Source organism: Ixodes scapularis, unplaced genomic scaffold (assembly GCF_016920785.2).
Source record: "Ixodes scapularis isolate PalLabHiFi unplaced genomic scaffold, ASM1692078v2 PGA_scaffold3__209_contigs__length_174095766, whole genome shotgun sequence".
NCBI classification, from domain to species: Eukaryota; Metazoa; Arthropoda; class Arachnida; order Ixodida; family Ixodidae; genus Ixodes; species Ixodes scapularis.
In genome coordinates, this window is record NW_024609868.1 from 46,703,290 (window position 1) to 46,719,194 (window position 15,905).

Consider the following 15,905-nt stretch of genomic DNA (forward strand, 5'->3'; position numbering starts at 1 on the left):
TGCAAAGGTGAACGCGTTGTTTGCATTCAAAAAAAAAACAAAAAAAAACGTATAGTATGTACCCTAATTTACTTAATGTTTTGTGTCTTTCTTGGCTCACGTTTAATTAAAAATCGCGCTGTTACTCAACAAAATCCTGGCAGCGCTAGTGCTAGCGCTGGAAAAATAGTGCTGCCCTCTCTACATAGGTTTAGAAACTAAACATGTAAACAAACCAACGAGGTTGAAACAAACTCGCAAAATTATGAGCGTGGCTTCCCTCACGAGGTTCGTTTGAATGTCTTTGTCGTGGCATTCGATCAATTCAAGAGCATTTTCCCGGCCGTGTAAATTTCTTTCAGAGCATGGGCACATCTGGTCCAAGAATGCCTCTTACGGAACGTTCGCTGTCTCGCGGCCAGAAAGGGAACACCGGGACTCGCCGAGCTTCCTCAGCCACCGAAGAAAGCACTTTCCGGCTACCAGATGTTCACCAAGGACAAGTGGACGTTTCTGGAAGGGCAATGCAAGGGTAACAGAGGATTACTTACTCCCGAAGGTCCCTTCAAAAGTTACGTGCAGCTGCGAGGGGGTGCTCCCCCTCGCTGCTGCACGTGAGTTTGGAAAGCGCTTTCGACGGTGCTTTTCTTGCCCCTGTAAACAAAACGTTTTGAAGAGCTCTCGTGCCTGTGCCTATTTAACACAGTTTGGTGAGCTACACCTCGATTAGGTGTACGGTTGTGTCCAAAGTCGTCTGTTGGCCTGCTTTCCAAATGAACGGTTCGAGGGTATATTTTGGCTTTAAAAGCCCTTGGGAGAAAGCAACGACATTTTATGTTTCTCTCCGCTACAGTTTTTCGCCTTTCCCTCATCTCCTCAAATATCTCTCACTCCTTCGTTTCGATACCGGTGCCACCCAAGTTCCAGCATTCGAGCCGTTACTTTTTGTTTAGGAGCGCCGTCTGGCCGCGGAGGCACGTCAGCTAGTACTGTCGGAGGCACTTCGACTGTTTTCACCTGCAACCAGCAGACAGTCTGACAGATGAATTGCCACACGTAGCCCCACACCGGTGTTCTCGCGGAAAGGGGTTAGGGAAAGGAATTATGGTGACGAACTTGACTTTTGGAAACAGTTCTTGTATGAAACTGGTCGTCCAAGGTAGGCTAGGATGATTGGCTTTGAAAGAACACCAAATCGAGGGGTGCAGGCTGATAGAAGTGGTTGTCATTCGTAAGAAAGAAGCATATCATAAGGAAGAATTTGTGAATGGATAAAGTGGGAGAAATGGACAAGGACAAAGAGTTTTTTTTAGCAATGTACAGGTCCCGTCAAAGTAAAACGGAGCGCCGGATCGGCGACCGAACTGCATCGCCGCGCTATCTAGCAGCGCCGGCTGGAACTGATAGGCTACATCTGCGCATGCAAACGTGCCTTCCGCTGGGGCCTCCGTTTCCTTCTTCCCACCCACACGTTATCAATGGTTCGAGCGGCGCAACACTCTTCCTAAAATTGATGCCTGATAGCACAAGGAGCGGTGCTCCTCGACAACACTGGCCCCTCTCTCCCACTTGCCTTCGGTGTTACCTCCCCATGCGAGCCCGAGCCGAACACCTAGCGGTGTTTATCGGAACAGCGTTTGGCAGCTCGAGAAGCCGATAATGCGAAGATCAAACAAAAAAGACGGAGGACACCGCGAACGGCAAGCGCGCATGCGCAGACGGCACCTATCAGTTGCAGCCGGAGCTACTAGATAGTTTAGTAAGGTACGTTGTTGGGCTAGTTGGTTCATCTTAGTAAAACATATAAAATATGTTTTACAAGAAGTATAGACGCTTTACAGCATCTGTGCATGGGCGCCGCCAATACTGACCTTCAGTTTTTGTTCCCTCTTATTCCGTTCGCTTCACTTCATCATTACCACAGCAGGACAGGTCATTGCCATTTTAGATGCTACTGTGTTCTTGTGCCCAGCATAGGCCCTTGTGAAGACCCGTCAACGCCCGCTTCACTGGCTCGGCATTTCGGTAAGACAAGGGAAGGGCGGCTATGGCGGCTCAATCTGGCGCGTGGGTAAAGCGTCTATACAGGACAGGTAGCGCCTGTCCTGTATACTTCCTGTCCTTGTCTTTCTGTTGCGCTATTTTATATGTTTTACTACTAGATAGCGTGGCGATGCAGTTCGGTCGCCGCTCCGGCGCTCCGTTTTACTTTGACGGGACCTGTACATGAGTGTTGACGCAAGATTGAGAAAGCGAACAAGAAAACACTGATTGAAATATTTCGGCAATAGTGGGGAGTATGGGACAAAGCATAAATTTGCGGGTTTTAGGTACCAAGCCAATGAAGGAAAAAAGGACTAAAGAATAATTTTGAATCTATCAACAACATCGCATAACTACATGGGGGTCGTTTGATGTGCAACTGAAATCTCGCTTACATGGCGTGTTCTCTGCAGTCAGCCTCCGTCAATTGCTGGCACCTTGGATGAGATTTGAATCTGCCAACTGGTGATTTGTAGATCGACGCTTTGTCTCAGAGCCGTCGAGGTAACCGAAAAGTATGGGAGGTAGATATGCAGACCATGGCGATAAAAATACTTCAAGCAGTGTTATGTTGCACCTCCGCTGCAGAGCCGTTGTGGCGAAGGTTGGCACGCGACTCTCTCTTCTGCCACCAGAGCGTGCCATCAATGCCGAGGAGAGGGGCTTTACGAGGATGTCCTTTCGTCAGCGGCAGTAGCATGTGCTGGGCTGCAACTCTGCGCAGTCTCCCGCGGTTATCATTTTGTTTTTGGCTAGTTTTGTCTTCCGAAAGGTGCCACCAATGGAGAAGAAGTGCTACATGCCATAGTGGAACGCAGGATACAAAACTGGGAGGACGCTTAAGCTTCGCCTTTAAGAGCGGAACGTGGTAGTGTTATCGGGCCTCGTTTGCATCCGCTTCTCATTCGCTGTGCAAGCGTACCTTTCATGGCCTGGTCACTAGCGTGTCTGGTTCGCAACCGAACCCCACCTAAAATTTTTAAAATTTTTCTTTAAGGCAAGTGAATTACAAACTGAAAGCATTTGAGACATGCAGCGACCTTTAATTCCCATTACATATCATGTTTTAATCACTTTCATTCCACGCGTGACATCCCGTTTTACGTGAGCGTTGTGGGTTTGAAATTTCTGTGCGAGGTTATCTGGCTGTAACGTCATGACCCTATTGACCAATCAGGATTTTCCCATCACGCCACCGACGCCGGCTTTTCTGTGACGCAAGCTCCTCAATGCTGTAACATCAAAATGTGAATGGAGAAGCTGTCTCTTTTTGGTGCTTTCAAAGAAGAGGACCGCCTAAAGGCATGGCATGGCGTGATCCTGTGCAATGACCGGCTGCTGCAGCCGACAGACTTTGTCTGCAAGTGACATTTCGAGTTGAAGTTTGGGAGCAGATTGTGTAAAGCCGTCTATAACAACAATGTCCACTTCGCAAGACGAAGTGCCAACAAAGTTTCCGTGCTATCCCTACTACTCAACGAAGAACGAGAAAGAACCGCCCTCACGGCCCTCACCGCCCTGACGGCCCTCACGCACTCATAGCCCTCACGCCACTCACTGCCCTCACGCCACTCACCGCCCTCACGCCACTCACCGCCCTCGCGCACTCACCGCCCTCACGCACTCGTGGCCCTCACGCCACTCACCACCCCTCACGCACTCACCTCCCTCGCGGCCCTCACATCTCTCACGCCCCTCACGCACTCATGCCACTCAAGCCAGCTTCAGATGGGGCAATTTTGCCCAGAAACTTGATGTCGCAACACCAGCAATACGGGCCACCTGCAATCACACGCAGCAACCAATCGCTGCAATTTGCCGTCGTCATCATAAAATTTTATTTTTCTTGCACTATTTTTATGCATCTAAATCTCGTTAAGAATACTAATGCACCTTTCTGAAATAGTTTACTTCCAAAAACGATCGATTTCAAACCAGAACCAAGTCTTTCGGTGTCATCATCTCCGGCACGAGGTATCACGTGAAAATTTTGCGTCCCTGATTAGATGCAGCCGCATCAAACGTCTTCGAATCGCTCCAAATTGCTTGTTTATTTCGAGCCGGACTCAATCTCAGCAATTCGTGTCGATCTAGGGAAAGCTAGAGAACAACCCGCCATCAACACCAAAATTGGTGAGAAAGATGCTGCGTCTGAAGGGGGATTCACGCACTCACCGCCCTTACGCACTCATGGCCCTCACACCCCTCATGCACTCACCGCCCTCACGGCCCTCACTCCTCTCATGCCACTCACTGCCCTCACGCACTCATGGCCCTGGCACACTCACCGCCCTCACACCCTTCACGCACTCATGGCCCTCACGCCACTCACCGCCCTCACTCCCCGCACGCACTCATGGCCTTCATACCCCTCACCGCCCTCACGGCCCTCACGCACTCGCGGCCCTCACGGCCCTCACTCACCCTCACACTCATAAATTTTCCTGGTTCAGAAACTCACTCACCCTCACCTCACCTGTAAGGTGAGGGTGAGTGAGGGCCCTCATGAGTGAGGTTTGCCGAGGTATGCTTTTGACACATCCAGTTTTACTTCACCTGAAAGTGCGAGAGTTGTACACCATCACTTTTTGTTCGTCAAAGTAAAGGATATTTACTTTCATGTTAATGAATTAGTTATTTGTTCAATAAACAAAATTTATAGATCAAAGCACATTTCTGCTGCATCCATTTCTGCCTTTTCTGTTTGTACACCTGAACTAACATTCATTGAGTCATGTGAACAGGTCAACTTTATGAAAGAGTTTCCATTGACATTCGGGCTTCGTGAAGCGATAAAAAGCAGTAGCACGCCAGCTAAAAGCTCTTTTCATGCATTAGTGCGTAAGTGTGATCCATGATCACGCTTCCACTCTAAGGCCTATCATAAAAAATATGCTAATAATGTGCCTTTTTTTTTTCTGCTTTAAAGTATGCTTGTTTGTGCAAACGTGGGAAGGGCGTTGCCTGTTGTGGAATTGGTGTGCACTTAACAAGCAAACGGACTTCAGCGTCCCATCCCTTGCGAGTGCGTCAGAGTACTTTGCATGCCAATAGTGTGCTTGAATCTGAGTGCCTGCCCTCTACACACTCCAACGTTTACCATTCCACAGCCCAGTGCGCAATCTCAATAGCCCAGCAAATATGAGTTCCTCACTTTACAAAGAAAGAAAGCATGCGCCATACGCAGAAATGCTGGAAATGACACGGGCCAAAAGCTCTTCTTCGGAAGAGCTAATAGCTTTGCATAACATCAGGAATATCCACCGCCGCATCAAAGTGCCACGTTTAACTGTCACGTTCAGTTTAGCACGTGCAAAGCTTCGCTGCAGTCGCTAAACGGTTAACTCCCCACGCAGGCATCAACGACCGTGGCGCCATCTGGTGGTGAGCATGAGAAATGGGGACGAGAGTTGGATGGCCCTGGAGATGCCGTTACTCGACTTGAGCCTTTTTACACTGTGGTGCAGACTATTTTAGCCTGGAAAATGCATGAATTATTCAAGATGGATATTGCCAGAGAAAATATCTGTGGCAATTTTAAGGGGAGCTTGTTGTTGTTCAAGGGAATCCAGGACGGGAGTATTGCGAAATAAGACATACAGAGCTGGATATCAGGAACTAGACACGGTGTGTGGAGACGTCTACAGTTGCCAAAGGCACCACTAGGATTTAAGGACAATGAGCAAAAAATAGAAAAGGAAGAGAAATAGGGGGAAAAATAAATAGTTTTTTTCTTCCTTTCAATTTGTGGGGTGGAAGGTGCATGGGCATGGTCGTGAAAAAGTACTGTTGAAAGGTTGAACTTTAACGTTTTGTAAGTTGAGTAAATTAGTCTAAAGCACATGCATTCTGTGATATGTGCTTCATGCGCTATACTTACAGGATCGAAAGATGGTCAGGAGCGTGTCAAACTAGCCGCAATGGAATGGAGGGCTGCTGACGCAGAAACAAAACAGGTTTGTAGAAAGTGTTTTCATATTTTGAGTCGTGTCATGACCTGTTTTTCCTCTATTTGCCTTACCCAAATTGGCATTCGTTTTACGCTTCCAGAAGTACCTACAGCTGGCACATGAAGATGCGGCGAGGTATGCCAAAGAGTACAAAAACTTCATATCTGGTCTTTCTGCCGGAGAGCTGCTGGCTTTCAAGGATACCATTGCACGAGCGAAACTGGCAAGGAGCGAGCGTCGCCTCAAGACCGTAAGGTCTTTTCACAACTACACTCGAGGGTCAGAAAGGAAAAAAAGTATTTCGTGTCACATACATACAAATAGTATTGCAGAAAGTGAAGATTGAACCCGAAGCTAGTTTTAGCGGTGACAGAGAGGCATATTCCTTTCTGCAATCATGAACCTGCTGCTGTCACTGATTTGTGCTTTGATAGCACAAAACTGATTATTTTGTTTATGGTGCCATAGCATTCTTGTTCCACTCGTGACTTATTCTAGCCATCTGAGAAGCTTTTACAGCCAGCATTTGTGTGTGATTTATGGCAGAATTTTGAAACAATGTTAGTATATACAGCCAGTATCTCCCAAACACTATCCCTCTTTTCCTTCACACATTACATTGCATCACAGTACAGTTACTTCCAGTTGACTTTTGTCATGCACATCAATCAATGTAGGCTGCCAGCCCTGGACTTGGGTGTGATACAATATTGGGCAATGACTACCTTATTTATTTAAACATACGGTAGAATGCCGCGCATCCGCCTATTCCACACTAAGCGCCCATTCCCAAATTTGAAAGATCTGAGAAAATATGCACAGTACATTTATATAGAAAACAGATGACCGGAATAGCGCCCATCCCCCATTTTTTTGCGATTATCTCTAAAGTTTGAGTGGGCCCTTGCCCTGTATTTTGCGGTAGGTTAATGTGTGTGTGTACATGCATGTGTGTGTCTGTATATATATATTTATTTTGCTCTGCTATTTAAAATTTAAGATTAAACTAGTATAATCATAACTAGTATATATATATATATTTATTTTGCTCTGCTATTTAAAATTTGGGATTAAACTAGTATAATCATAACTAAAAACAGTTGACCTGCGGTAGCGAGCAAAATTTCTGAGCCCTTCAAACTGTCCAAGAAGCTCTGCCACGTGGGATGTTTTTCCTAGCACGTTGGTCTGAAGTAGTGAAGCTTGACGCACATGCACCAGTACGAAGCGGTGAAACATTATGTGAGAAGTCTGGAATTCTTAAGACATTATATTTGCAATTTTTAAATGTGCAGAAAACTTTGATACTTCAAACAGCAAAAGTGCACCACGAATCAAATTGCAAACGCTAATTGGAAATAATGAGAAACGATGTTAGCCCAGCATTCAGCATTGTTAAATGATGAGAAGTTTTGAATATTTGTACACCTCTGCCGCAAACATTTTCTTATACAGACCCGGTGCAATATATAACGGTACTTCTATGAATATGAATCAGATGACTTACATAGCTGATGCTGACAATTATGAAAGTTTTAAAACACATTTAAAACATAAATCGGAAAGTAATCGGGCATGGTCACTAGTCAAATTGTTTCTGGTTTGAGCTTGCACTTGAAGAGCCATGCACTACTGTAAGATACCGGAGGGGCACCCACCCACTTTCACTTAAACTGGGTGGGCGCTTGAACGAGGAGGGCACTTCACAGTATTTTACGGTAGCTTATGCAAATAAACGACGAGGTTTTAAATTACCGTCAATCACATGTGAAGCCATAAATACATTTGTCACAGCTCTGCTCAAAATGTGGTGAATTTATTCTTTAGAAACTTCGCAAGCTGGAGAAACCCAAGGGACCCAAGACGGCGTTCAATATCTTCTGCCTTAAAATGAAGACTGATAACAAACCCATCACGGTGGGTACAAATTGGAAGTGATCATCCACTACGCCTGTGACCAAAACGCTTTGTGTGCCAGAAAATAGTGAGAATACAGTCTCAACATATGAGGGGCTGCAAGAGTCCACCCTCACTGGAAAAACCTGGCGACAAACCTGGAACAGCACGAAATTCTTCCCGATCGTATTAAGTATTACTTACACTAGTTATGTGCGGTTCATGTACTAGTAGTCACTTTCACCTGAAGAACGGCAGTAAAGAAAGTTTGTCTCCTCACAAAGTGGCACTGATATTTCGCTTTATATTAGCAATGTACAATTCTTGCGTGTGCAATTAAGATCTGTTATTTATTTTATTAAAACATGCCTAGATGTATGACACAGAAGAAGAAAAAAAAGTAATATGTTTATTTATATCAAAATACTGCCAATCCCTGTTGGGAGTTTTTCAGGTATTGGGACAAGGCAAATATAAATAGATTGAAAAACAAACGTTATATCTTTCTTGAAACAGGAATCGCATATCATTTCATAAATTGACAAAGTAGATGGGTTTCAACTGCACCAATAAAGAATTCAACACTTGCTAACTAAAAAAGTGCCTTCTAGACTGTCAGTCTTGTATACCTGAAGGCAAAAATGAGTATCTTAAAGTGCTATTATTAAAAGAATATACTCAACGAGTGCTTTGCTATACTTATGTCCAGTGGCTCTTGCTTCCAATAGCTTAATATACTTGTTTTTATCAATTTTAAATGTTGTTTAGGAGGAGGAACATAAATTTCAGTTGACCCAGTGCTGTGCAATCATAAATAGTCAATAAACCAGCATATTTTTAGTTATGCTGCCAACTGGGAACGGCTGTATTTGTGGTATGCAAATCTGACTGCCTTTCTTTGGACATCTTTTTATAATGCTTACATTCTTCTGTGCATGTGGGAACCAGGATATATTCCTGTATGCTAGTACTAGGGGGCTATGTTCGACAAATGTTTCAATTCTCTTAAAAAGAAACAGAAGTGACAATATCGCGTCTGATTGGTTAGAAGCTCAAATGATGGAAGCTCCCTCTTTCGTCACGTGAGCCTCTAACCAATTGGACGCGATATCGTCACTTCTGTTTCTTTTTAGGAGAAATGAAACATTTCTCCTAAAACTGGATTGAAAATTTCCTTTCAAACAGAACTCATAACGTTGTTATAGACAACAATTGTTTGTCACAAAAACTTGTTAAATCGGGAGTACCGCAGGGAACCGTGCTGGGTCCATTGTTGTTTTTAATTTACATAAATGATCTGCCGGAGCTTCTGAATTCCACTATTAGATTATATGCGGACGACTGCATGATTTATAGAAAAATAATGAGTGTAACCGACTGTACCCTCTTGCAAAATGACTTGTTACAAATTCAAGCATGGTGTCGAGAGGAAAATGGAGATAAAAAAACATTACTCAGATTGACTATTCACTTTCTACCATACCAATTCAAGCCGTAACATCCTACAAGTATCTTGGCATCAACTTTAACCATAACTTATCATGGGAGCCTCATATAAACTACATATCTGCGAAAGCAAACAGAAGTTTGGGATTTTTAAAGCGCCATCTCTATAAGGCCACGCAAGAAACAAAACTCATCGCATACAATTCTTTCATCCGTCCTCAACTCGAGTATGCATCCATTGTCTGGAACCCCCATCAGTTGTATCTGGAGGAAAACTTGGAAGCTGTGCAGAACCGGGCTACACGTTTCATTCTCCACAATTATCAGCCTACAAGTGTTACCGAAATGAAAGCAAAATTAAACCTCCCTCTTTAAAAACACAGAAGAAAAGTATTGCGTCTTACCCACCTGCACAAAATATATTATAATTTTCCCTTAAAAAAAGATGAATACTGCCCTCCGGCCACCCACATCTACCCCCGCACTGACCACCCACTCATAATTCAACTGACTACGCCTAGGACAAACCTATTCAAATTTTCTCCCTTACAATTGGCTATTACTGACTGGAACAACCTCCCGGAACCTATTGTGAGCATCACAGAATGTAATAACTTCAGATCTGTCATTTCCTCTCTCGTTACCACCTAAAGTCCTGTTTGCATGTGTTCATGAACATCCTAGTCTTTTTTTTTTGTTTGTGTTATTTTGAGTGTTTAAATTTGCCCCCCCCCCCCCCCCCTCCCCTCCCCTTATGTAAAGCCCCCTGTGGGCATTTAACGGTTAAATAAATGAAATGAAATGAAATTTGTCAAACATAGCCCTCCAGACGCACAAGAGTGGTGTATGCTAAAAGCTTTACTTTACCAATGTGCATTCCAGCTCAGGTTAGATCCTAAAATAATACCAAAATACTTGTATTCAGTGACCATGCACAAGTCTGCATCATTAAAACTGTATGTAAGCTCAAGCATCTTTTTTTTTTTTTTCTTGTTAGACATAAAACATTTTTGTCTGAATTTAGAGTCATTTTCCAGTTATCACATTAATTGGCTATCCTCTTTAGAGATTCATTTAGTAGAATTTGGTCAGCTTAGCTTGTTATCTCACGATAGATAATACAATCGTCCGCAAAAGGTTTTATATCAGCACCGATGCCATTGACAATGTTCTTTATATAGAGCAAAAATAAAAAGTGGTGCCAAAACAGAGCCTTGTGGGACCCCAGGCTTTACCTCAAAAGGTTGCGAAGCGTGTCCGTCATAATATACAAATTGAAACCAATTTTTTAAATAGTTCTCAGTCCAAGATATACTATGGAACCCTCAACCATAATGTGCATCAGTTTTTTTTTTTACGTTTACCATGTGAAACATGGTCAGAAGCTCTGGTCTAAAAATAATACATCTATCTGGCTTCCGTTTATACCAGTTGGAAGTCATGCAGAGTCCCGACCAGCTGTGTGACAGTTAATAATCCACTCCTGAAACTTTGCTACTGCATGCATAAAATATTGCATTTCTCATGAAATACTGTCATGAATTCAAGTATATCTTCAAGGAACTTACGGCATGCACATGTAAGAGATCTGACAGTCAAATCATGTAAGAACCACTTTGAACAACATATGCTCAAAACTTATTGTTCTTAACGTGACGAGTATGGTGGATGATGTAAAGTTTTCTAAATAAATAAATAAAAAATATCTGGACCTTTTGTTTCCCAGGAAAACATGAAGGAACTCGGTGAAGCTTGGAGAAACATGACAACTTTGGAGAAACAGGTAACCAACCATAACCAAGTAACTTCAGTGGGTTTCTATATCTTACTTGTCAATGCGGAGAGCACATTCGTCTGTTTCTTGCGCAGGGGTTCCGGCGACGTCAAAACGCTGAGCTCCGATTGGCTAGATTGGAAGGATAATGGGCAGACCTCAAGGCAGCTAGCATTGAGGTCTACCCACTATCCTTTCAATCGGAACTTGGTCTTCTGACGTCACCGCAATGCCTGCGCAAGAAGCAGAGAAACTTGCTTTCTTCATAGACCTTCCACTAAATTACCAAAGTGAAAAAGAGTATGTCGCAAGTGTAGTTGCATGCACTGCACATGGTGGCATTTGCAGCAGTAATTGTTCTGCAGCAAAAACCTAAAACAAGTGGCATTTTGCACGTGCGTTCGTCACTGCATTATCCAATTACTTAGAATCTTTTATATTGATAGGGCTAGTGCGTGCAGTGGATGTACCTATGTTTCCACCATACTGCTTGGAGTTTGGGTAATTTGTCATAACGTCTATAGGACTTGCACATAAGAAGAGTGAAAATGCTTGTTAGCCGATGATGACCCCAAAACCAGTAAAATACAGCTGGATAGACAGCTGCTTGTTCGACCCTAACCCTTATATCAAGCGACCCCATAATCAAGCGCCAATAACACTCATCACCCACCAAATGACTAAGCGCTAAGGCAAGAACAGTTTTATGAATGCATAGAAGCAGAAATCTCTGGTGCGGCGTTCAAGCCAGCGTCCAACAAGGTCGGAGCAGGCGCTTTTGGCGGAAAGCGTGTGTGCTTTGCTGCCATTACGACACTTTTTTTTTGTTTGCCTTTTTTCTTACTCGTGCCATCTGTTCGAAGGAGATGCTGTCGGCATAAGCTACTCTGGTTGATTGCGTTGCAGCATTTGCTGTGCTGTGTCTTCACCTAAAGAGTATCTTACACTGCAACTAGGGACATCCATTGGCTTTACATACTGGAGTCAGCAGAAATGCCTGCAATCATATCGGTGCATACGTGATGAACATGCAAGACTAGATTGGCATGTTAATGCGTCGCGATAAGCGCGGGACGAGATATAAACATGCGTGTCTGGGCAACGGTATGACTCGCAAGCCATCGACAGCCTTTTATTTGAAGCTTCAGCGGTACACAGAGCCGACTATTGTTGCTGAAATCGAGCTGTGCGTGCAAAGGCTGGTTCACACATTTGCATGCGAGTACGGTACAGTGCATTGCAAATGCTTACGACAAAAACAACATTGGCACCATCGGATAAGCCCGGAACACAACGAATCTGCACCCATTTCTTAAATTTTTTGCACATCGATCTTTCAGAAGGGGCTCAAAATATTTACGACAATGTTATGCGACCCTTTCTCGTAGACAGCGCCTAAATTTGTTCTCGCAAGGACCGAAACATCTTCCGTTGACACTGACGTGGGCCGTTTCGTGCTACGTCGTCGAGGCTAACGTAGCTTCCGCAGTGCTCCAACACTGCTAAAGCCAACGTTTTTAGATCTATCCGTTAACAAGCTCCACGGAAAAGCGGCGTTCCAAGACGGTTCTTCTTTGTGCCGGCATGCGAGCAGATAAGGGCAGATAGCATACCTAGCGCCACCAGAGTCAACGCCTCCACGTGCAACGGTGAAGGACATCTTTTCAACGTCGCTCTTTTTGCGTAAAGTATGGCGCAAACCTCATGTTTACTATAAAAACCACAATAAAATCTCTTTCCACCTCAGGTAATGTGTATCCGACATATCTCCAGTTTCGCCGTGTCTGTCCATAGGGCAGGCTGATAGTGTAGCAAGCGCCACCGAGCGGATGCGCCGCAAAAAGGCGACAGCCGTTTTCGGAAGCTTGTCAGCTGACTGAGGTCTAAGAACGTTGGTCGAAGGTGTGGCCAACATGTACCGGGATTTCTCTCTTTCCTATCGGCACTAATAAAAAATAAAAAAAAAAACGTTGGTCAAAGCTAGTACTTTCGTCACTCGCTGTTGCCACCCAGGTCTATCAGGAGCAGGCCGAGCTGGACAAGCGGCGTTACCTGAAGGAGATGACGGACTGGGAAGTTCACCTGGAGGAAACGGGAAATGCCAAGGTCCTCAGCCAGCTGTCCACGAGCAGAGCGAGGGCGTCCCTCTATCCCAGAACAAGACTAAAGACCGGCGGTAGAGACGTGGATGATGTGGAAGAACAGCCACACTGACAAAACCCCAGTGTGCACGTAGCCCAACCCGACGTTTGTTTCTTTAATACCACGGTCCTATGGCGGCTGCGTTTAATAGGCGGCAAGTTTTTATCGTTTAAAATATATTTGAGAAAAAGAATCTGGTCGCTCTCTCTTGCTCAACAATATTAGCGGCAGGCGCTTCTCTAGCTATCATCATCATAATTTGTGACATAACAAGTGGGACAGACCGCACAAATCTTGGATTCCTCAGCTCGTCAGCTCGCTTCATGCGCTGTTTGAGTAACGTGCTGCAAAGCCTGTTTCACGTGCTGTGTTTATTTGGTGAAGTGATATTTGTAGTAGGGCCAAAGAGTGTAGCCGTGCTAACAGACACTTTTGGTGCTGAGGTGTCAAAGCGCTCGGATGGTCGTATGCTAGTACTCTGTGTATCCTGTTGGTTCCAATGTGTTCTGTGAGTGCTGGTCTCTTATTAGTTCCAAGTTGATTTCTTTATGAATGTTGGAAACCAGTAAGCAAACATTTTCTAAAAATAAATGGCAGAAAGCAGTGCTGGCTGGCTTCTGGAGTTGTTTCAACTAAATCCTTGCTTTTTCACCCAGTGCACGTGAAATGTGCGAGACCCCCTCGCGATCAAAGTCTTCAATCTAGTAGTAGGCAAGCCTCGCGATCAGTCTTCAGTCTAGTAGGCAAGTCGGCAATACTTCAGTGTCCCAAAAAATGAGGTATATGCTATGAATTACTACTGTTTGTATGTTTTAATTTTGGAAACCCAAATGCGCATAATGCGTGATGCGCTTCTCAGCTAGCAATTTTGTATTTGTAAACAATTCTTAGTAAAAAATTGGATAAAAAAATTAACCAATGGCCTGACTTTGCCGGGCCATGTCGGACAATTTAAGAATTTATGACAATTTCTGCTTTTTCTTTAAGCAGAAGTCGCAATGTGACAAACGTTTTTGCCACATATTCGATGCAGGAGGAGCAAAGTGTCAGTTGCTGACGAGCATTTGCTCGTCAGCAACTGTTGAGTCACACTCGCATAAAAGCATCGGTATCGGCATGCTCAATTTAGCCAAAACAAGTGTGCACTGCCTTGCAATACAACTCTGCACGCGGGCACAGCTATGACGACAGCACGTCATTCACTCTGGTGAATGCAAAACCTTCTTCTACAGCAGCCTACTCGGATCCAAAGAAACAAGTCGGAGAGGCTGTGAATAGCCCTGACGCACACCATGCAAGCTGTAATGTGAAGCTCCAGGTTTGTTTTTAAACATTTTAAAGTTTTTTTAATACAAAAAGCAACTTCGAGGCACTGTTATTCATTAGAAAGATCACTCACAAAAAAACGTCATTCATGTTTCTTTAATAAATAAACCGTTTTTAATTGGCATAGATGTGAACTGACGAAGCCACTCTGTGCTTCGACGTAGTACGTCGTTTAGATAACTCTGAACGCCTGATTTGACCGGACAGGTGCCCCGTCTAGACGATCCAGTTTTTAGTGAAAGTGAGGTGGGGTTTTCTCAGTACTTTTGTGGTAATAACAAACTATTCTTAAACTAGGTCTCATTGAAATTTTAAAATACAAGAGATGTTACAACAAACTAACTGCTTTCCAATTAAAAAAAAAAGAAAAAGCAGATCAATATCGACAAGGTAAGGAGAACTGAGAAGATTCTTTTGTACAAACATACGTATGAAAATGATGCCATAAAATTTTGTGATGGCTTAGTTCACATTATTTGTTAGCCCAAAAATTAATTATACTAGCCTAAACTTCCTCTTTTTGTTAGCACACTAGTGGGCATGCATGAGACTGATGGTGCAGAAGTCGTAGTGATAGTGGTAAGGGGTCATTGCCGAGACCGCTCGTGCAAGCTGCTGCGGGGTGGGGCAGCAGCTGCTTCGCAAGAGATTTGCTAGGATTGAGACACTGAACAGTATGTCTACTAGACACCACCTTCACCCTCTCTTGTACCATTGGAAATGTAGTGACACCTGCATCGAAATATGCCTCGACCACTTTAGATTAACAATTATTTTTTCCGCTGCGGAAACCAGTCACTTGGAGGTGGGTACATATGGTCTACCTTCTCGACAGACTCCCCCCGGAGTCGAATCCCCTGCTTTGCGTGGCAGCCTCCCTCTTCATGGCCTGCTGAAACCACTTTTTGGAAGTGCCTCACACCCATTCCTGGACAGCTGCTCCCAGCTTTTCAATTACCGAGAAATGGCATCCTCGTGCTACCGAACAGGTGGCGGGAGGACGCCGTTTGCCACTGGGGGCCCGGTTGGACCTTACACATGCATGACCAAACACTCACAGAATGCACACAATGCAGCAATTGACAGGCACCCGATTTGGTTTGGCAGCCTTTCTGATGCGTCGTACGGCCAGTCGGACGTTTGGTCGTGCATAGGTATAGCCTGGCTGGAAACTAAACTATTGCGGTAGCTCGTGGCTGAGCACCTTAAAAAACAAGGCTGTTAAAAAAAAAAAAAGTGAAAAGATAAATTGCACACATTGCACCAACTATTTATACACATGTTATTGATTTTGTGCCTTTCACAACACCCTCACTGCAGCTAATTGTGTAAGGAAAACTGCAGGTAAA

General features: G+C 44.3%; 1 protein-coding gene across 1 annotated transcript; it reads left to right on the plus strand.

The window, feature by feature from the left end:
* The first annotated feature begins 184 nt into the window (after nt 1-184).
* Nucleotides 185-14,274, plus strand: LOC115328992 (transcription factor A, mitochondrial). The gene is made up of 7 exons (XM_029990466.4): nt 185-267; nt 342-511; nt 5,905-5,978; nt 6,073-6,222; nt 7,800-7,889; nt 11,041-11,097; nt 13,102-14,274. The coding sequence occupies exons 1-7, from the start codon at nt 245-247 to the stop codon at nt 13,300-13,302; spliced, it is 765 nt and encodes a 254-aa protein (XP_029846326.2). The 5' UTR covers nt 185-244; the 3' UTR covers nt 13,303-14,274.
* Nucleotides 14,275-15,905: the final 1,631 nt, after the last annotated feature.

Excerpts from the sequence above, each read along its gene's own strand:
- LOC115328992 (XM_029990466.4), top strand. The coding sequence starts at position 245 with ATGAGCGTGGCTTCCCTCACGAG. Across the intron at positions 5,979-6,072 it reads CTGACGCAGAAACAAAACAG|AAGTACCTACAGCTGGCACA; the intron begins GTTTGTAGAAAG and ends TTACGCTTCCAG. Across the intron at positions 11,098-13,101 it reads TGACAACTTTGGAGAAACAG|GTCTATCAGGAGCAGGCCGA; the intron begins GTAACCAACCAT and ends GTTGCCACCCAG.